Source organism: Microcaecilia unicolor, chromosome 14 (genome assembly GCF_901765095.1).
Source record: "Microcaecilia unicolor chromosome 14, aMicUni1.1, whole genome shotgun sequence".
Lineage (NCBI taxonomy): Eukaryota > Metazoa > Chordata > Amphibia > Gymnophiona > Siphonopidae > Microcaecilia > Microcaecilia unicolor.
In genome coordinates this window covers 50,904,583-50,921,291 of record NC_044044.1, presented here as the reverse complement: position 1 = coordinate 50,921,291, position 16,709 = coordinate 50,904,583, and the positions used below count along the sequence as shown (strand labels likewise).

Sequence of the window (16,709 nt, the reverse complement as noted above, 5' to 3'; positions counted from 1 at the left end):
CAGGACGTCAGACTCACAGAAGCAGAAGCCTGCGCGGCCACATTGGTGATCTGCAAGGGCCGACTTCTACATGGAATAGCAACATTCCATGTAGAATCTCCAATAGTAGCAACAGTGGAGGAGTGGCCTAGTGGTTAGGGTGGTGGACTTTGGTCCTGAGTTCGATTCCCACTTCAGGCACAGGCAGCTCCTTGTGACTCTGGGCAAGTCACTTAACCCTCCATTGCCCCATGTAAGCCGCATTGAGCCTGCCATGAGTGGGAAAGCGCAGGGTACAAATGTAACAAAAATAAAATAGATACTATTGGAGATTCTACATGGAATGTTGCTACTATTGGAGATTCTACATGGAATGTTGCTATTCCACTAGCAACATTCCATGTAGAAGGCTGCGCAGGCTTCTGTTTCTGTGAGTCTGACGTCCTGCACGTACATGCAGGACGTCAGACTCACAGAAGCAGAAGCCTGCGCGGCCACATTGGTGATCTGCAAGGGCCGACTTCTACATGGAATAGCAACATTCCATGTAGAATCTCCAATAGTAGCAACAGTGGAGGAGTGGCCTAGTGGTTAGGGTGGTGGACTTTGGTCCTGAGTTCGATTCCCACTTCAGGCACAGGCAGCTCCTTGTGACTCTGGGCAAGTCACTTAACCCTCCATTGCCCCATGTAAGCCGCATTGAGCCTGCCATGAGTGGGAAAGCGCGGGGTACAAATTTAACAAAAAATAAAATTGAACCCAGTTCCCCAGGATTTCAGCCCACCACACATCATTAGCTACTCCACTCCAGAGGCAACAAAGGGATTCACATGGAAGCTCAACTGAACAGAAACAGAATGCCAAGGCAGAAACAAAGAAAAATAAGTGATTTTAGAGTTGAAGTCTTCCGGTACCATATTTTCTACAAGGAGGAATCCAGTATTTTCCATAATAAGGAAGACTGCATATATTTCACATTGTTGTGTTTAATTTCTAGGTAAAGCTGGGGCCAGGTTTTAGCAGGCCATTCAGAGGGAAATGTCTAGGATGGAGATCTCTGCACGTGGGGTCTTGCCATCTGCACCAAACCCTCCAACAAGGTACAACTCATCATTCATGAGGCAGGTCTGATGCCCAACTCTTTTCTGGCTGGAGTCTGCACTGGGGATGCGGAACCAGGTTGCTGTAGGTCCTCCTTTTAAAAAAAAAAAATGTAAAAATACAGTGATTCAGTTTGTTTCTTTTTTCTCATGCCCCCTTGCCTTGGTTCATTATTTAACAGATTTCTTACTGTTATCATGGATGTACAGATCGTTACAGACAGTATCTCGCCCCCTTGCTAAAGTCTCTCCACCGAACACTACAGCAAAAGGACCAATCACTGTGCAGGACTGATGCCTCAGGCTTTTAGGAGCACTCTGTGATGCCACTTCTGAACCAATCAAATGTGACAGCTGCTCGATCAGCTTTGGAGCATGGACCGTCTCAACCTGAAGAGAACACAAAACACACGGAAGGTTGCGTTAGGGCAGCTGAGGACAGGGTACAACAGTCAGCTAAGAGCAATTCCTGATCAATTACAGAGCACGGGACATGTTCAGTAAAGGTGAACTGCAATGCTACTTCCGCCATCAGGAGGCGCTTTAGGAAATGGTGCAGGACTCGGGAGACACCATTGAGGATGCTGCACGACAGAACGTTATGTGTCAGGACTGTTTGCCAGAAAGTGTGCATCTGTGGGAGGAAGCTCACATGAATCTTTTCTTTGCTCCAGCGTCCGGCAATATCAGGCTCTGAAGACTCACGGCCTCCGAACACCAGTAACTTGTGCCCTGTGCTCCTCCCGTCTTTTCCCCGTTCCTGCAGCAGCATTGCAGAGTGCCCTGCTCTTGAGGCTGTGCGTGATGCCTCCTCTCGGTACCTGGCAAGGGACAGAAATAATTCATAGAATCACTGTCATGTGCCTTCCTGACATAGGAACCTAATTCAGGTCTGCATACTGCTGTACTGGACTCTCATCTGCCCAGTCATATAAACGAAGTAGAGTTAAATGTAAACATATTAGTAAGATACATTCCTGCTTTCATAAAAGGGAAATGGGACTTGATATACCTCTTTTCTGTGGTTTTTGCAACTGCATTCAAAGCGGTTTACATAGTATATACAAGTACTTATTTGTGCCTGGGGCAATGGAGGGTTAAGTGACTTGCCTAGAGTCACAAGGAGCTGCAGTGGGAATTGAACCCAGGATCAAAGTCTGCTGCACTAACCACTAGGCTACTCCTCCACTCGCGTTTGCTGATGCACTAAACTACTTTTAATCTAAAGTCTTTAATTTCAAACACAGTGGTTGTAGGCGCAGTGGAAAATCATTCCTAAGCTACCATGCAACTCCTGGCTACCATTGATACTGAGCCAGCTCTGCTTGTCCAATGCCTCAGTCACTCTGCATTGTGGGAACTGTAGTCCTGATTCTCCTAGAAAAGCACAACTTCAGGCCTTTCTCTGCAACAGAATTGGAATTATAAAGTCAGGACTGGCTTAGTTATCCTGATGACCTAGAGTTCCCATTAACTCCGCCTGAGCTCCACAGGATCTTATAATCTGTAAATATTGTTCTCCGAGGACAAGCAGGCTGCTTGTTCTCACATGTGGGTCGACGTCCGAGTTCGCCCAGGAATTGGACGGCATTTTGCAAGTAAAATATAAAAAAAAGTTTTGCCAGAGTCTTCTGGCGCACCACACATGCGCAGACTGATTTCCTGCCCGTCGCATGAGCGCATTCTCTCAGTTTATCTTTTTCCACGTTGAGGTGCAGTAGGTTTTTATCTCTGCTCCTCTTAGGCCCAGGAAAAGTCTTCGCAAATTTTTTCACCTTTGGTTTTGATCTTTCTTTAATTATCAGTTTTCAACAACAAAAAAGAGGAATTCCGTAGTGTCTTTAGATTTCTTCACTTTTTTAAGTTTCCTTTTTCGACGCGTCCGGTTTAGACCCTTATTTTTTGTGCCCTTTTTTCTTTTTACCCAACTTAGCAGCACTTGTACATGTACGAGGGAAAAGTCTCAACTACTACGGCAATATTCAAAAAATCTTATTTGTTTAATTGCACGTAGAAAAAGTCATCACAGACTAAAAAACCCTCAAATGCATTTTTTTCAAATTTTTTCAATATTTTCAATGTGAGTGTTACTCCATAAATCTATTTTTACAGTTTTTTGATGCTTTCACTTTAAAACATTCCATGTTTGCACTTATCTTGCCATGTTGTCCTCCAAACAATACGCTGATTTCTACGGTCCCGTTTCGATAGTCTTCGTCAGGGAACCCAGCGGCGTAGAGGTCTCAACAACATTGATGCTTAATCTTTGTTGCAAATGTGTTTCCTTATCTCGACGATTGGCTGGTGAAGAGCACCTCGAAGGAAGGTGCTCTGGAGTCCATGCGAATCACTATTCAGGTGCTGGAGCCACTGGGGTTCATCATAAATTATCCCAAATCCCATCTCACCCCAGTCTAAAAATTGGAATTCATTGAAGCTCTGCTGAACACTCAGACAGCTCAAGCTTATCTCCCCGAGGCAAGGGTGGACAACCTTCTGTCCCTGGTGTCCATTGTTCGAACGTCTCAGCAGGTCACGGCTCAGCAGATGTTGAGACTTCTGGGGCACATGGCCTCCACAGTTCATGTAACGCCCATGGCACGTCTACATATGAGATCAGCACAATGGACCCTAGCTTCCCAGTGGTTTCAAGCTGCGGGGGAGCTACAGGATGTAATCCAACTTTCCACCGACTTTCGGGATTCTCTTCAGTGGTGGACGATTCGATCCAGTTTGACCATGGGGCGACCAATCCAAGGTCCTCAGCCACGAAAAGTGCTGGCGACGGATGCATCTCTCCTGGGGTGGGGAGCTCATGTAGATGGGCTGCACACTCAGGGAGCTTGGTCCTTTCAGGAAAGAGGTCTGCAGATCAGCCTCTGGAATTAAGAGCGATCTGGAACGCTCTAAAGGGTTTCAGGGATTGGCTGTCCAACCGAGTAATCTAATTCAGACAGACAGTCAGGTTGCCATGTTTTACACCAACAAGCAGGGGAGCACCGGATCTCGCCCTCTGCATCTGGAAGCTGTCCAGATGTGGCTTTGGGCTCACCGTCATGGCATGTTTCTCCAAGCCACTTATCTGGCAGGCGTAAACAACAGTCTGGCCAACAGGTTGAGCAGGATTAATGCAACCTCACGAGTGGTCACTGAACATGGGCGTAGTCCACAAGATCTTCCGAGCATGGGGCACCCCCTCGGTGGATCTTTTTGCCACTCAGATCAATCACAAGGTCCCTCGGTTCTGTTCCAGGCTTCAGGCCCATGACAGACTAGGGTCAGATGCCTTTCTCCTACATTGGGGGACAGGCCTTCTGTATGCGTATCCTCCCTTACCTCTAGTAGGGAAGACTTTGCTGAAACTCAAGCAAGACTGCGGAACCATGATCCTGATTGCACCCTTCTGACCGCATCAGATTTGGTTCCCTCTTCTTCTGGAGTTGTCCTCTGAAGAACCGTGGAGATTGGAGTGTTGTACAACCCTCATCACTAGGGAACGAGGGGTCGCTTCTACATCCCAACCTCCAGTCTCTGGCTCTCACGGCCTGGATGTTGAGAGCTTAGTATTTGCCTCCTTGGGTCTTTCAGAGGGTGTCTCCCGAATCTTGCTTGCTTCCAGAAATGATTCCATGGTGTTACTCTTTCAAATGGAGGAGGTTTGCCGTCTGGTGTGACAGCAAGGCCCTAGATCCTCTTTCGTGTCCTACATGGACCCTGCTTGAATATCTTCTACACTTATCAGAGTCTGGCCTCAAAACCAACTCAGTAAGGGTTCATCTTAGTGCGATTAGTGCCTATCATCGCCGTGTAGAGGGTAAGCTTATCTCTGGACAGCCTTCATGAGAGGTTTGCTTTTGTCAAAGCCCCCTGTCAAGCCTCCACCAGTGTCATGGGATCTCAACGTCGTTCTCACCCAGCTGATGAAAGCTCCATTGAGCCACTGAATTCCTGCCATCTGAAGTACTTGACCTGAAAGGTCATTTTCTTGGTGGCTGTTACTTCAGCTCGTAGGGTCAGTGAGCTTCAGGCCTTTGTAGTGCATGCACCTTATATCAAGTTTCATCACAGCAGAGTAGTCCTCCGCACGCACCCTAAGTTCCTGCCGAAGGTGGTGTCGGAGTTCCATCTGAACCAGTCAATTGTTTTGCCAACATTCTTTCCCCGTCCTCATACCCGCCCTTGCGAAAGCAGTTTGCATACCTTGGACTGCAAGAGAGCATTGGCCTTTTACGTGGAACAGACAAAGCCCTTTAGATAGCCCGCCCAATTGTTTGTTTCTGTCGATGCCAACAGGAGGGGAGTCGCCATCGGAAAACGCACAATCTCCAATTGGCTAGCAGATTGCATTTCTTTCACTTTTGCCCAAGCTGGCCTGACTCTAGAGGGCCATGTCACGGCTCATAATGTTAGAGCCATGGCTGCGTCAGTGGTCCACTTAAAGTCAACCTCTATTGAAGAGATTTGCAAGGATGCAACGTGGTCATCAGTCCACACATTCACATCTCACTACTGCCTTCAGCAGGATACTCGACGCAACAGTCAGTTTGGGCAGTCGGTGCTGCAGAATCTGTTTGGGGTTTAGAATCCAACTCCACCCCCCAGACCAATTTTCTGTTCCAGGCTGCACTCTCAGTTAGTTGTTTATGGTTTCAGGTCAATCAAAGTTATGTCTTCGCCGTTGCGAGGCCCAATTGACCAATGTTCATTGTTTTGATTGAGCCTGGTTGCTAGGGATACCCCACATGTGAGAACAAGCAGCCTGCGTGTCCTCGGAGAAAGCGAAAGTACTTACCTGTAGCAGGTATTCTCCGAGGACAGCAAGCTGATTGTTCTCACAAACCCGCCCACCTCCCCTTTGGAGTTATTTGCTTCTTTTTATGCTTTTTGATTTAACTGAGGGAACACGCGCACGCGACGGGCAGGAAATCAGTCCGCGCATGCACGGTGCGCCAGAAGACTCTGGAAAAACTTTTTTTATATTTTGCTTGCAAAATGCTGTCCAATTCCTGTGCCGACACGGACGTCGACCCACATGTGAGAACAATCAGCCTGCTGTCCTCTGAGAATACCCGGTACAGGTAAGTACCTTCGCTTTTTGAATGCAGAGCTAAAATAGGATGTATTATATAATAACAGAGGCTGGTGTGAGTTTATAATTAGCTTCGGTTCCCCTTTGAAGTGGGGGTTTAAAAAAAAGTCCTAGAACAGGAGTTTTCAACCCAGTCCTCGGGATACACCTAGCCAGTCAGGTTTTCAGAATACACATAATGATGTGCATAAAATACATTAGATTATAATGGAGGTAGTGCAAGCAAGCTCCCTAAAATAAGACAAGAACAAAACTAAGCCCCAAAGTTACAGAAAATAACCCATCAATAACAACAAAACATCCTTTTTAAAAACAAATAAGTCAGGCAGAACACTTGATAAAAAAAAAAGACCAGAAAAAATTACCCAAGGATGCAGCTTAACCTGAACCACAGGCTGAGTGAATGTGAATATATTGTATAAAATTACTTGTGGAGACCTGTTTGTGCCCCCCCCCCCAGCTCCTCTCCCCATGAACAAAAGGTATTGTTTCTGTTGTAAGAGAAATTTACCAGTAGGTTTTAGTATTGGCATTGACACGTAGAGTGTATACGTTTGCATAGCGTCTTTGGGTACGTAGGCCACCTTCCCTGCCCACAATGCGGAGCTCGTAGTCCGATATTTTGGTGCAGGTGTGGCTACTGAGCCCCACAGGTGGATCATTGGAGGGAGCTTCTGACCATCTGTCCCATTGGCCCCGTTCTGTGTCAAAGCTAACCACAGAGGACACTCTCTTGCCCCCATCCCATCCTCCGGACACACACAGCCAGCGTTCCCCCAGCAGCACGGTGGCATGGTGGCTGCGGCAATGCCCGTTGTCTGTCACCACTCTTTCAGCTACCCGTTTTTCTGGATCAAAAGTTACCACATCCCCAAATGGTGGCTGCTTAGAGTCTGCAGATTTCAGGCCTCCATAGATGTACAGTTTGCCTTTCACCGCAGTGCATGTGTGAAACGCTCGTGCAAAAAGGTCATCTTGTGCCACGGACTTCCATGCCCAACAGCTGTTGGCCATTGTCACGTCCTTTCCTGCAACTGTACCAAAAGAAAGATAAGAAAACTTGGTATATAACAAGTCTTTTGATTAGCTAAATCAGCCTTTCATTGCCTAATATAGCTGACTTCAGGCACAAAGCAGTAATTCCCAAATTGAGGCCTAAAGGAATTTCCTTTATGTCCCTCTCCTCCCAGTAGGCCTGCAGAAGTTCTAAATCAGTGGTTCCCAAACTCAGTCCTGGAGGCACCCCAGCCAGTCAGGTTTTCAGGATATCTGCAATGAATATTCATGAGAGATTTGCATGCAGTAGAAATAAAACAAAAGAAAATAAGATGGTACATAAGTAATGCCACTCTGGGAAAAGACCAAGGGTCCATCGAGCCAGCATCCTGTCCATGACAGCGGCCAATCCAGTCCAAGGGCACCTGGCGAGCTTCCCAAACGTACAAACATTCTATACATGTTATTCCTGGAATTGTGGATTTTTCCCAAGTCCATTTAGTAGTGGTTTATGGACTTGTCCTTTAGGAAACCGTCTAACCCCTTTTTAAACTCTGCTAAGCTAACCGCCTTCACCACGTTCTCTGGCAACGAATTCCAGAGTTTAATTATGTGTTGGGTGAAGAAAAATTTCTCCGATTTGTTTTAAATTTACTACACCGTAGTTTCATCGCATGCCCCCTAGTCCTAGTATTTTTGGAAAGCGTGAACAAACGTTTCACATCCACCTGTTCCACTCCACTCATTATTTTATATACCTCTATCATGCCTCCCCTCAGCTGTCTCTTCTCCAAGCTGAAAAGCCCTAGCCTCCTTAGTCTTTCTTCATAGGGAAGTCGTCCCATCTCCGCTATCATTTTAGTCGCCCTTCGCCGCACCTTTTCCAATTCTGCTATATCTTTTTTTATTGGAGATAAGTTAATACATTTCAGTAGTAGAGGAAGTGCATGCAGATCTCTCTCATGAATATTCGTTGTGGTTATCCTGGCTGGGGTGCCTCCAGGACCAGGTTTGGGAACCACTGAAATGCGTCACAGCTGGGACTACAAATTCTACAATTGAGTAGATCTAAAGTCAAAAACCAGGACTGGCCAGAAGTCAGCCTCCTCCAGCTAGGGGTCACTGGGGATCCCCAAATTTGGTCATTGAGAGCCACAAACCAGTCTGGTTCTCAGCATTTCCTTAATGAATGAAAGTCTGACCTTTGACATCTGTACTAATATAAAGGCAGTCATTGCTCACTTCCGGTAAGATCTTTTTGATCATATGATGTCCCGATTTTGAGTGCAATATTGCTTGGGAAGACGCTGACTTGCTGTTTATATGCTTTTGCTTTATTTGATATTACAGCAACCGAAAGCCCCTGATGCAGCCCTTGTGGGCGAAACACAGTCTGTGTCAGGCGATTATTTCTCCAATAAAGTCTTATTAATACCACCTAGTGATCCGCTCTTTTGTTTGCTTCCACGTTGGATTTTGCGGATCATCTGCCTTCTTGTTTTCTTGAGTTATAGTTGCAGGCAGTGGAGGTAGTGCATGCAAATATATCTGATAATCAGACTGGTGTGTGGCCCTTGGGGACTGGACTTGGGGATCCCTGCCCTCTGCTATCAAATATATTTAACATTCACATTTTAATATTTCAGAACAGATATGTACAATAGACCAGCAAGATTCTGATCCTCTAGAGTACAAACCTCCCTTGGTTTTCAGGTTATCCACAACAAATAACCAGAGTGACTCGCATACAGTTTGTTTAACAACCTTACCAGACTGGTTTGCTTGTTTCAGTTACTCTGGAAACCTGGCCAGTCTACAAACTGAGTAAAAGTAAATCCACCACAGAATTCTTGTAATGCCTCTGAAAGGATTTAATTAGTATTGTAAGCTCTGTTGAGCACCCCTTCCCGTGCACTCCGCTCCATGGATAAATCCTTCTTATCTGTTCCCTTCTCCACTACTGCCAACTCCAGACTTCGCGCCTTCTGTCTCACTGCACCCTACGCCTGGAATAAACTTCCTGAGCCCCTACGTCTTGCCCCATCCTTGGCCACCTTTAAATCTAGACTGAAAGCCCACCTCTTTAACATTGCTTTTGACTCGTAACCACTTGCCTCCATCTACCCTCCTCTCTTCCTTCCTGTTCACATTAATTGATTTGATTTGCTTACTTTATTTATTTTTTGTCTACTAGATTGTAAGCTCTTTGAGCAGGGACTGTCTTTCTTCTATGTTTGTGCAGCGCTGCGTACGCCTTGTAGCGCTATAGAAATGCTAAATAGTAGTAGTAGTAGTAGTAGCAGGGACTGTCTCTTACCTGTTTCATGTACAGTGCTGTGTAAATCTAGTAGCGCTATAGAAATTATAAGTAGTAGTATTTTGCTAAACGTGATCCTAGAGGAGGCCCAATACTATGGAAGAGTTTCTAGCATGGCAGGAGATCAGACCTGCCGCTTTGAGGAGATTTGAGAACCCTTTTGTAGCGTTTAGGCCTGTGCTTACTCAAAGCCCACCTCTTCAATGTGGCTTTCGGCACCTAACCTTTATACCTTTCAGGGAATCTAGACTGCCCCAATTTGATGACCCCTACTTGACTGACTGTAGATTTGTCCTTTAGATTGTAAGCTCTCTGAGCAGGGACTGGCCTTCTATGTTAAATTGTACAGCGCTGCGTAACCCTAGTAGCGCTTTAGAAATGTTAAATAGTAGTAGTAGTAGTAAGTTAGGAAGGAGCATTTGAAGAAGTGGGCCTCATGGGGGTGGGGGTTGTGAGTCAATATGATTGAGGGTTATTATTAAGGAAATGCACTTGATCTTTTCATTTGGTTATTTTTCTTTCTTGGTATATTTAAGTTGGGGAGGGAGAGTTAGTTCTATTTTTGTAGATGGGTTTAGGGGCTGCGGTTTCTTTCGTTTCTACTGTAAAAGCAGTTCAAACTTTTTTTTTTATTAACTTTTAGAAAATTTAACAAAACTGCCAAGTTACTCAGGTCCAAGAGGGAGACACTTGGCCAATCCTGGTTTTCAATTTACAGCCCAAAGCAGTGGGGGATTTGTATTCCCCGATTTTATCCATTGAAATCAATGCTGTAGGTCCCCTAATGCACCATGAGGCTGTCAGAAATCCAGATCTGGCCTAAAATCACCAGCCTAGAAGTGGGTAACTTGGTATCTCTGATGAGATTTAGGATTTCAGTTGTAGTTGAGACAGCGGATAGCATCTGTTTATCTACCTATTGCTCATTTTGTTGGTTTGACCTGTTCTATTGTGGTCTCTAATTATTAAGAAACCTTTAAAACATTTTTAAAAATCTATTTTATTTTATATGGTGCTTCTCACCTAATTACGGTTGACGGACAGACGCCAGAAAGTGGTGGTTAATGGAATTTGCTCGGAGGAGGGAAAGGTGAGTAGTGGAGTGCCTCAAGGATCGGTGCTGGGGCCAATTCTGTTCAATATATTTGTGAGTGACATTGCCGAAGGGTTAGAAGGTAAAGTTTGCCTATTTGCGGATGATACTAAGATCTGTAACAGAGTGGACACCCCGGAGGGAGTGGAAAACATGAAAAGGGATCTGAGGAAGCTGGAAGAATGGTCTAAGGTTTGGCAATTAAAATTCAATGCGAAGAAATGCAAAGTGATGCACTTAGGGAATAGAAATCCACGGGAGACGTATGTGTTCGGTGGTGAGAGTCTGATAGGTACGGACGGGGAGAGGGATCTTGGGGTGATAGTATCTGAGGATTTGAAGGCGAAGAAACAATGTGACAAGGTGGTGGCTGTAGCTAGAAGGTTGTTAGGCTGTATAGAGAGAGGTGTGACCAACAGAAGAAAGGGGGTGTTGATGCTTTGTATAAGTCGTTGGTGAGACCCCACCTGGAGTATTGTGTTCAGTTTTGGAGGCCATATCTTGCTAAGGATGTAAAAAGAATTGAAGCGGTGCAAAGAAAAGCTAAGAGGATGGTATGGGATTTGCGATACAAGACATATGAGGAGAGACTTGCTGACCTGAACATGTATACCCTGGAGGAAAGGAGGAACAGGGGTGATATGATACAGACGTTCAAATATTTGAAAGGTATTAATCCACAAACGAACCTTTTCCGGAGGTGGGAAGGCGGTAGAACGAGAGGGCATGAAATGAGATTGAAGGGGGGCAGATTCAAGAAAAATGTCAGGAAGTATTTTTTCACGGAGAGGGTGGTGGATGCTTGGAATGCCCTCCCGCGGGAGGTGGTGGAGATTAAAACGTTAACGGAATTCAAACATGCGTGGGATAAACATAAAGGAATCCTGTTCAGAAGGAATAGATCCTCAGGAGCTTAGCTGAGATTGGGTGTCAGAGCCGGTAGTGGGAGGCGGGAATAGTGCTGGGCAGACATACGGTCTGTGCCAGAGCCGGTGGTGGTTGGAAGGCGAGGATAGTGCTGGGCAGACTTATATGGTCTGTGCCAGAACCGGTTGTGGGAGGCGGGGCTGGTGGTTGAGGGGGTGGGGGTGGGGATAGTGCTGGGCAGACTTATACGGTCTGTGCCCTGAAAAAGACAGGTACAAATCAAGGTAAGGTGTACACAAAAAGTCATATGAGTTTATCTTGTTGGGCAGACTAGATGGATCGTGCAGGTCTTTTTCTGCTGTCATCTACTATGTTACTACTTTACAAGCATACCAATTAAAAAAAATATGCATGCAACCACCTCTGGGGTGGATGCGCTGGTAGCAAACTTCAAGCAATCAAACCCTATTAAATCTTTTTTAAGCAGGGCAGGAAGGAAATAAATAGGGGATTGGCATTTTTACCAAATCAAGAATTAGGAATCTGAGACACAGGGAGAAAAAAATGACTTGCCCCAAGGTCACACAAAATCTGTGACAGAACTTGGATTCAAAATAAGGCACAGAGAGATAATGTGACTCGCTCTAAGGTCACACACACACAAAAAAGAAAAAACAGTGTCAGAGTGAGGGTTAAAACTGAGACACCCACAGATCATAAGTGTAGCTGGGAGGGGGCCGGGTGCAAGAGGAGCAGCTCCTCCCCCAAATGGATTTTGAATGAAATGGCACCTATGCAGATTGGCTGTTCAGTCTCACACTGGCCATTGTTTTACAAAGGTCTGATCCCCCTGCCCTGATGTCAAAACCTGGCTATGCTTCTGCTATAGGTAAAGTGGTTCACACAGAGAGACAGGGAGAAAATTAGAACTGAGAAAAGTTAAATTGATTTCCCCTAGATCATGCACACGCAGTGACAGAGCTGGAATTAGAACTAAGGCATAGGTACTAACTTGGCCACACACAGCACTGACCACGAAGTCACCATCTAGAGGGTTTGAGCCTTCACTCAGCAGTTCCACCAGGTTTGGTGGGGAGTGCTCTAGAGGAAGCCTTCACAGCCTCCAGGTGAGGAGGGATTGTGGCTAGGGCTCTTTAGCTTGGAGAACAGACGGCTGAGGGGAGATATGATAGAGATCTATAAAATAATGAGTGGAGTGGAATGTGTAGACATAATAATAATAAAAAAACTTTATTTATAACCCGCTATATCTTTAAAAGTCTAAGCGGGGAACAAATGACAAACAAAATATATAAAGAACAAAGCAATAAAAATTATTTCTTTTCACAACAAACTATACAAAATACTCTACAATTCAAACATACAGCAGATTAAAATTTGCATGGTATTAAAATAATTTATACATCAGAGGAACTAAAAGGCTGAAGAAATAAATGAGTTTTCACTGCTTTTTTAAACTGGTCCATATTTTGTATTGAATGAAGTTCAATGAGCAAAGCATTCCATAATTTCGGACCTTTGATGCAGAAAATAGATGATCTGCATTCTTCTAAATAAACGTGATGAAATGAAGGCAGTCAAGTAGCTGTTTCTGAGATGATCTCAGAGAGTTCATAACATCTTAGAGTGGCACTAAGAGTTGGTGATGTATTGCCATTCAATATTTTGAAAACTAGCAATAAAATTTTAAATTCAATGCGAAATTTTACAGGGAGCCGATGCAGTGATTTCAAAATTGGAGTAACATGACCATAACGAGAGCCTCCTTTAATCACTCGGGCTATAGCATTTTGAGCTACTTGTAGTGCATTCAGCATGTTACCGGTAATCCTCATTAGCAAACCATTACAGTAATCTAACAGTGGACAAACTACAGACTGAAACATTTTACGAAAGGTTTCGACAGAGACCAGTGATCTCATACACCGTACAATTCTTAATTTATAAAAGACCTTTGCTATTATGTTTCCAACCTGGTTTTTCATAGATAATGTAGTGTCAAGTTGCACCCTCAAATTTCTAATCTGATGGATAATAGGGATATTAGCAGAGTCAAAGTTAAAAACCTTAGGACAATTTACCCCTTTTGTTCCAGAGAGGAAAAGAATCTGAGTTTTTGAAATGTTCAATTTCAAGCGATTTCCCTCCATCCATTGCAAAATTTTTGAAAGGAAAAATCTCAATTTAACAAAAGTGTCTTCAAAAGAGTTCTCGACAGGCAGTACAAACTGTATGTCATCAGCATACAACTTGTATTGCATCCCCAAACATCTCAACAATGTACATAAAGGTAAAAGAAAAAGATTAAATAACACCGCTGAAAGAAGCCTTGTGGAACACCTGTCAAACAAACCAGAGACTCCGATTTTTCTGTTCCTTCGAACTGTCTTTCAAAACAGATTTAAACCAGCTTAATACAAAGCCAGATAATCTGATCGATTGTAATCGATTCAACAAAATAGAATGATCAATGGTATCAAAAGCTGCAGAAATATCCAGGGTAACTAAGAAAAACTTAGTACCCTTAAAATCTGTCCTGACACTGTCTAACAAAGATATTAATAATGTTTCAGTATCATGGTCCTTTCGGAACCCAAATTGATGTTGATCTAAAATTTCATGCTGCTGTAAAAATTCAATCAATTTAGGGAAAAAAAGGTAATGAAGAAATTGGACGATAATTGTCAATTTGTGTCTGATTGAGTTTTGAATTTTTAAACAAAGGCTTCACAGCTTCCAAGTTCAAAACCAATGGTATAATGCCCTCCTGTAAAGATGCATTAACCATTTGAGTATACAAAGGTAAAAACGGGCTTTTAATGTTTTCACAACATGAATCACTTCTTTACTCTTTCTAAAAATCCTAAGACTAGGGTGCATGCAATGAAGCTACAAAGTAGTACATTTAAAACAAATCAGAGAAAATAGTTCTTTACTCAATGTGCTATTAAACTCTGGAATTCGTTTGCCAGAGAATGTGTTAAAAGCAGTTAGCTTAGAGGGGTTTAAAAAAAGGTTTGGATAGCTTCCTAAAATAAAAGCCTATAAGCTATTATTAAGATGGACTTGGGGAAAATCCACTGCTTATTTCTGGGATAAGCAGCATAAAATGTACTGTTTTGGGATCTTGCCAGGTACTTGTAACCTGGATTGGCCACTTTTTGAAATAGGATGCTGGGCTTGATGGACCTTCTGTCTGTCCCAGTATGGCAACACTTATGTACTATCAAAACAGAGTAGGGAGATTATTATATATGGCGTCACAAAACAGCACTATTCTTCAATCTTATCATTTATAAAGATAAAGTGCTTATTCAGAGGAAAAAGCCTCTAGAAGCCTCCAGTAAATACTTTCATAATTTCAATTTTGTATTTTACTTCGGAGAGCTGGGCTTCGTCATCATTGGCTTTCAAAAAACCTCTTTTAATTTGTTTTATTCTTTTATAGTTCTTTAGACTATCGTTTCTTCTTATAGTTACAAGAACTGGCACCAATACTTTTCTAATTAGCTACTTAGCTTTGAGCAGAGTCGATCGTTCGTGTCTACTGCTAATCTGGTCGAACCCCGACCTACGATGGCCGTCGTTTCGAAAGACCTGCTTCAGGGTACGGTGGTTCATTATATCTCCGCTACGGTACTGACACCCAACCTTAGGACCCTGCTGCACTGACCAGAATAATATGAGAAGCAGAACTGAGGCACATACAGATAAAGTGACTTTCTCCAAGGTCACACTGGGAGTCAGTGGCAGAGCTGGGATTAGAACTGCAGCACAGGGAGATAAAGTGACTCACCCCAGGACCACAGAGTCAGTTACTGGCAGGGCCACGATTAGAACTTGCATCCCAGTTGTTCTGATTCCTGTTACACAGCTCACTGGTTGTAAGAGCTACCAGCACACACCTCTTTCCCAGAAAAGTCAAGGAGAGAGAGAAAGAAAGAAAGAAATGATGGTCATCTCAAGCGATCCGGCCAGAAAAACGGGCTCTTTAAAGCCATGGCCACCTCCCTGCAGGGAAGAGACTCAGCCCCACCTGGTAAGAGTCGTCCATGCGCAGTCCTGTAACCTAGCAACCTGCAACCCGTGGCAACCAAGCACCTCTGCTTGGCAACAGCTGCCGGAAAAACTCTAGACCTCCTAGAAACTGCTTCCCAGTGTGATAAGGGTTATGCCGAAAAAAATCTATATAAATAATTCCCACCTCCAACGTTCTGAAGCTCAGTCCGTGGCAGGGAAGCACTGAAGCCCTGTACTGTTCGTAGGCTAGGCTGTCAGCACCAGTCACCCTCACTCATAGACCCGCCCTCAGCCACGCCCCATCCAGACATAATTCGCACCTCCAACGATCCATTGAAGCCTCAATTCTCCCAACGTTCTAAATTTGTAGTTGCGTAGATTGGTTTTGCTCCATGAGTGTCTGCCCCGCCCTCGCGTCACAACGTGATGACGTCGTGGGCGGAGCACAAACATTCAGCGAATCCCATCACACAAGCCCCTACCCCCCTCGGCGCATCACCCAAGCCCCTACCCCCCCACATGGCCAAATCAACCCCCTCGCTACCTGCAGCCCCCAATACTAACGCTGTCCGGCCGCTGCTGCTTCTCCTGTTGAGCAGCAGCGGCCGGTACAAAAAGAAAAAAGCAAAAAAAAAAAAATTAAACCTGAAATGCACCTCCGTTCGCAGCCATCTGGCATTCCCTGTCGTCTCTGCAGGCGCTCCTCCTCTCCCCTCTGATGTCACTGCCCCTGGAGGAAGACCCCGGAGGAGCGCATCGACATCAGAGGGGAGAGGGGGAGCGGCTGCACAGACGACAGCCAATGCCACATGGCTGTCTACGGAGCCCCGTTTCAGGTACAAAATCTTTTTTTTTCCTTTTTTCTTTTTGTACCGGCCGCTGCTGCTCAACACGAGAAGCAGCAGCGGACGGACAGCATTAGTATTGCCGGCTGCAGGTGGCGAGGGGGTTGATGAGCCCGAGGGGGGGGGGCTTGGGTGATGCGCCGAGGGGGGGAAGGGAGAGAGGAGGACCACTGCAGGGGGAGAGGAGGGTTGGTGGGTAGGGGGTCCTGAGACAAGATGGGTGCCTACAGGGGGGGGCAGGGGACACAGGAGGGATGCTGCATGGGGAGAGGAGGGTTGATGGACATGGGTGGCTGCAGGGGGGGGGCAGGTAAGAGGAGGGTCACTGGACATGGGTGGTTGCCTGCAGGGGGAGAGGAGGCTTGGTGCACATGGGTGGCTG

The 16,709-nt window shown here is 45.1% G+C and overlaps 1 protein-coding gene across 3 annotated transcripts; it reads right to left on the bottom strand.

Annotated features, from left to right (window-relative positions):
- Positions 1 to 687: 687 nt before the first annotated feature.
- On the bottom strand, positions 688 to 15,681 carry KLHDC9 (kelch domain containing 9). 3 transcript variants are annotated; one of them, XM_030187423.1, is made up of 5 exons: positions 15,667 to 15,681; positions 6,680 to 7,202; positions 1,732 to 1,900; positions 1,271 to 1,469; positions 688 to 1,174 (listed from the first exon to the last, which is right to left on the bottom strand). In XM_030187423.1, the coding sequence occupies exons 2-5, from the start codon at positions 7,180 to 7,182 to the stop codon at positions 1,008 to 1,010; spliced, it is 1,038 nt and encodes a 345-aa protein (XP_030043283.1). In that variant the 5' UTR covers positions 7,183 to 7,202; positions 15,667 to 15,681; the 3' UTR covers positions 688 to 1,007. The 3 variants fall into 3 exon arrangements, with proteins under 3 accessions (XP_030043283.1, XP_030043281.1, XP_030043282.1); XM_030187421.1 differs by lacking the exon at positions 15,667 to 15,681 and adding an exon at positions 15,259 to 15,525; XM_030187422.1 differs by lacking the exon at positions 15,667 to 15,681 and adding an exon at positions 15,259 to 15,525 and having other exon boundaries at positions 6,680 to 7,196.
- Between the last annotated feature and the right edge of the window lie 1,028 nt (positions 15,682 to 16,709).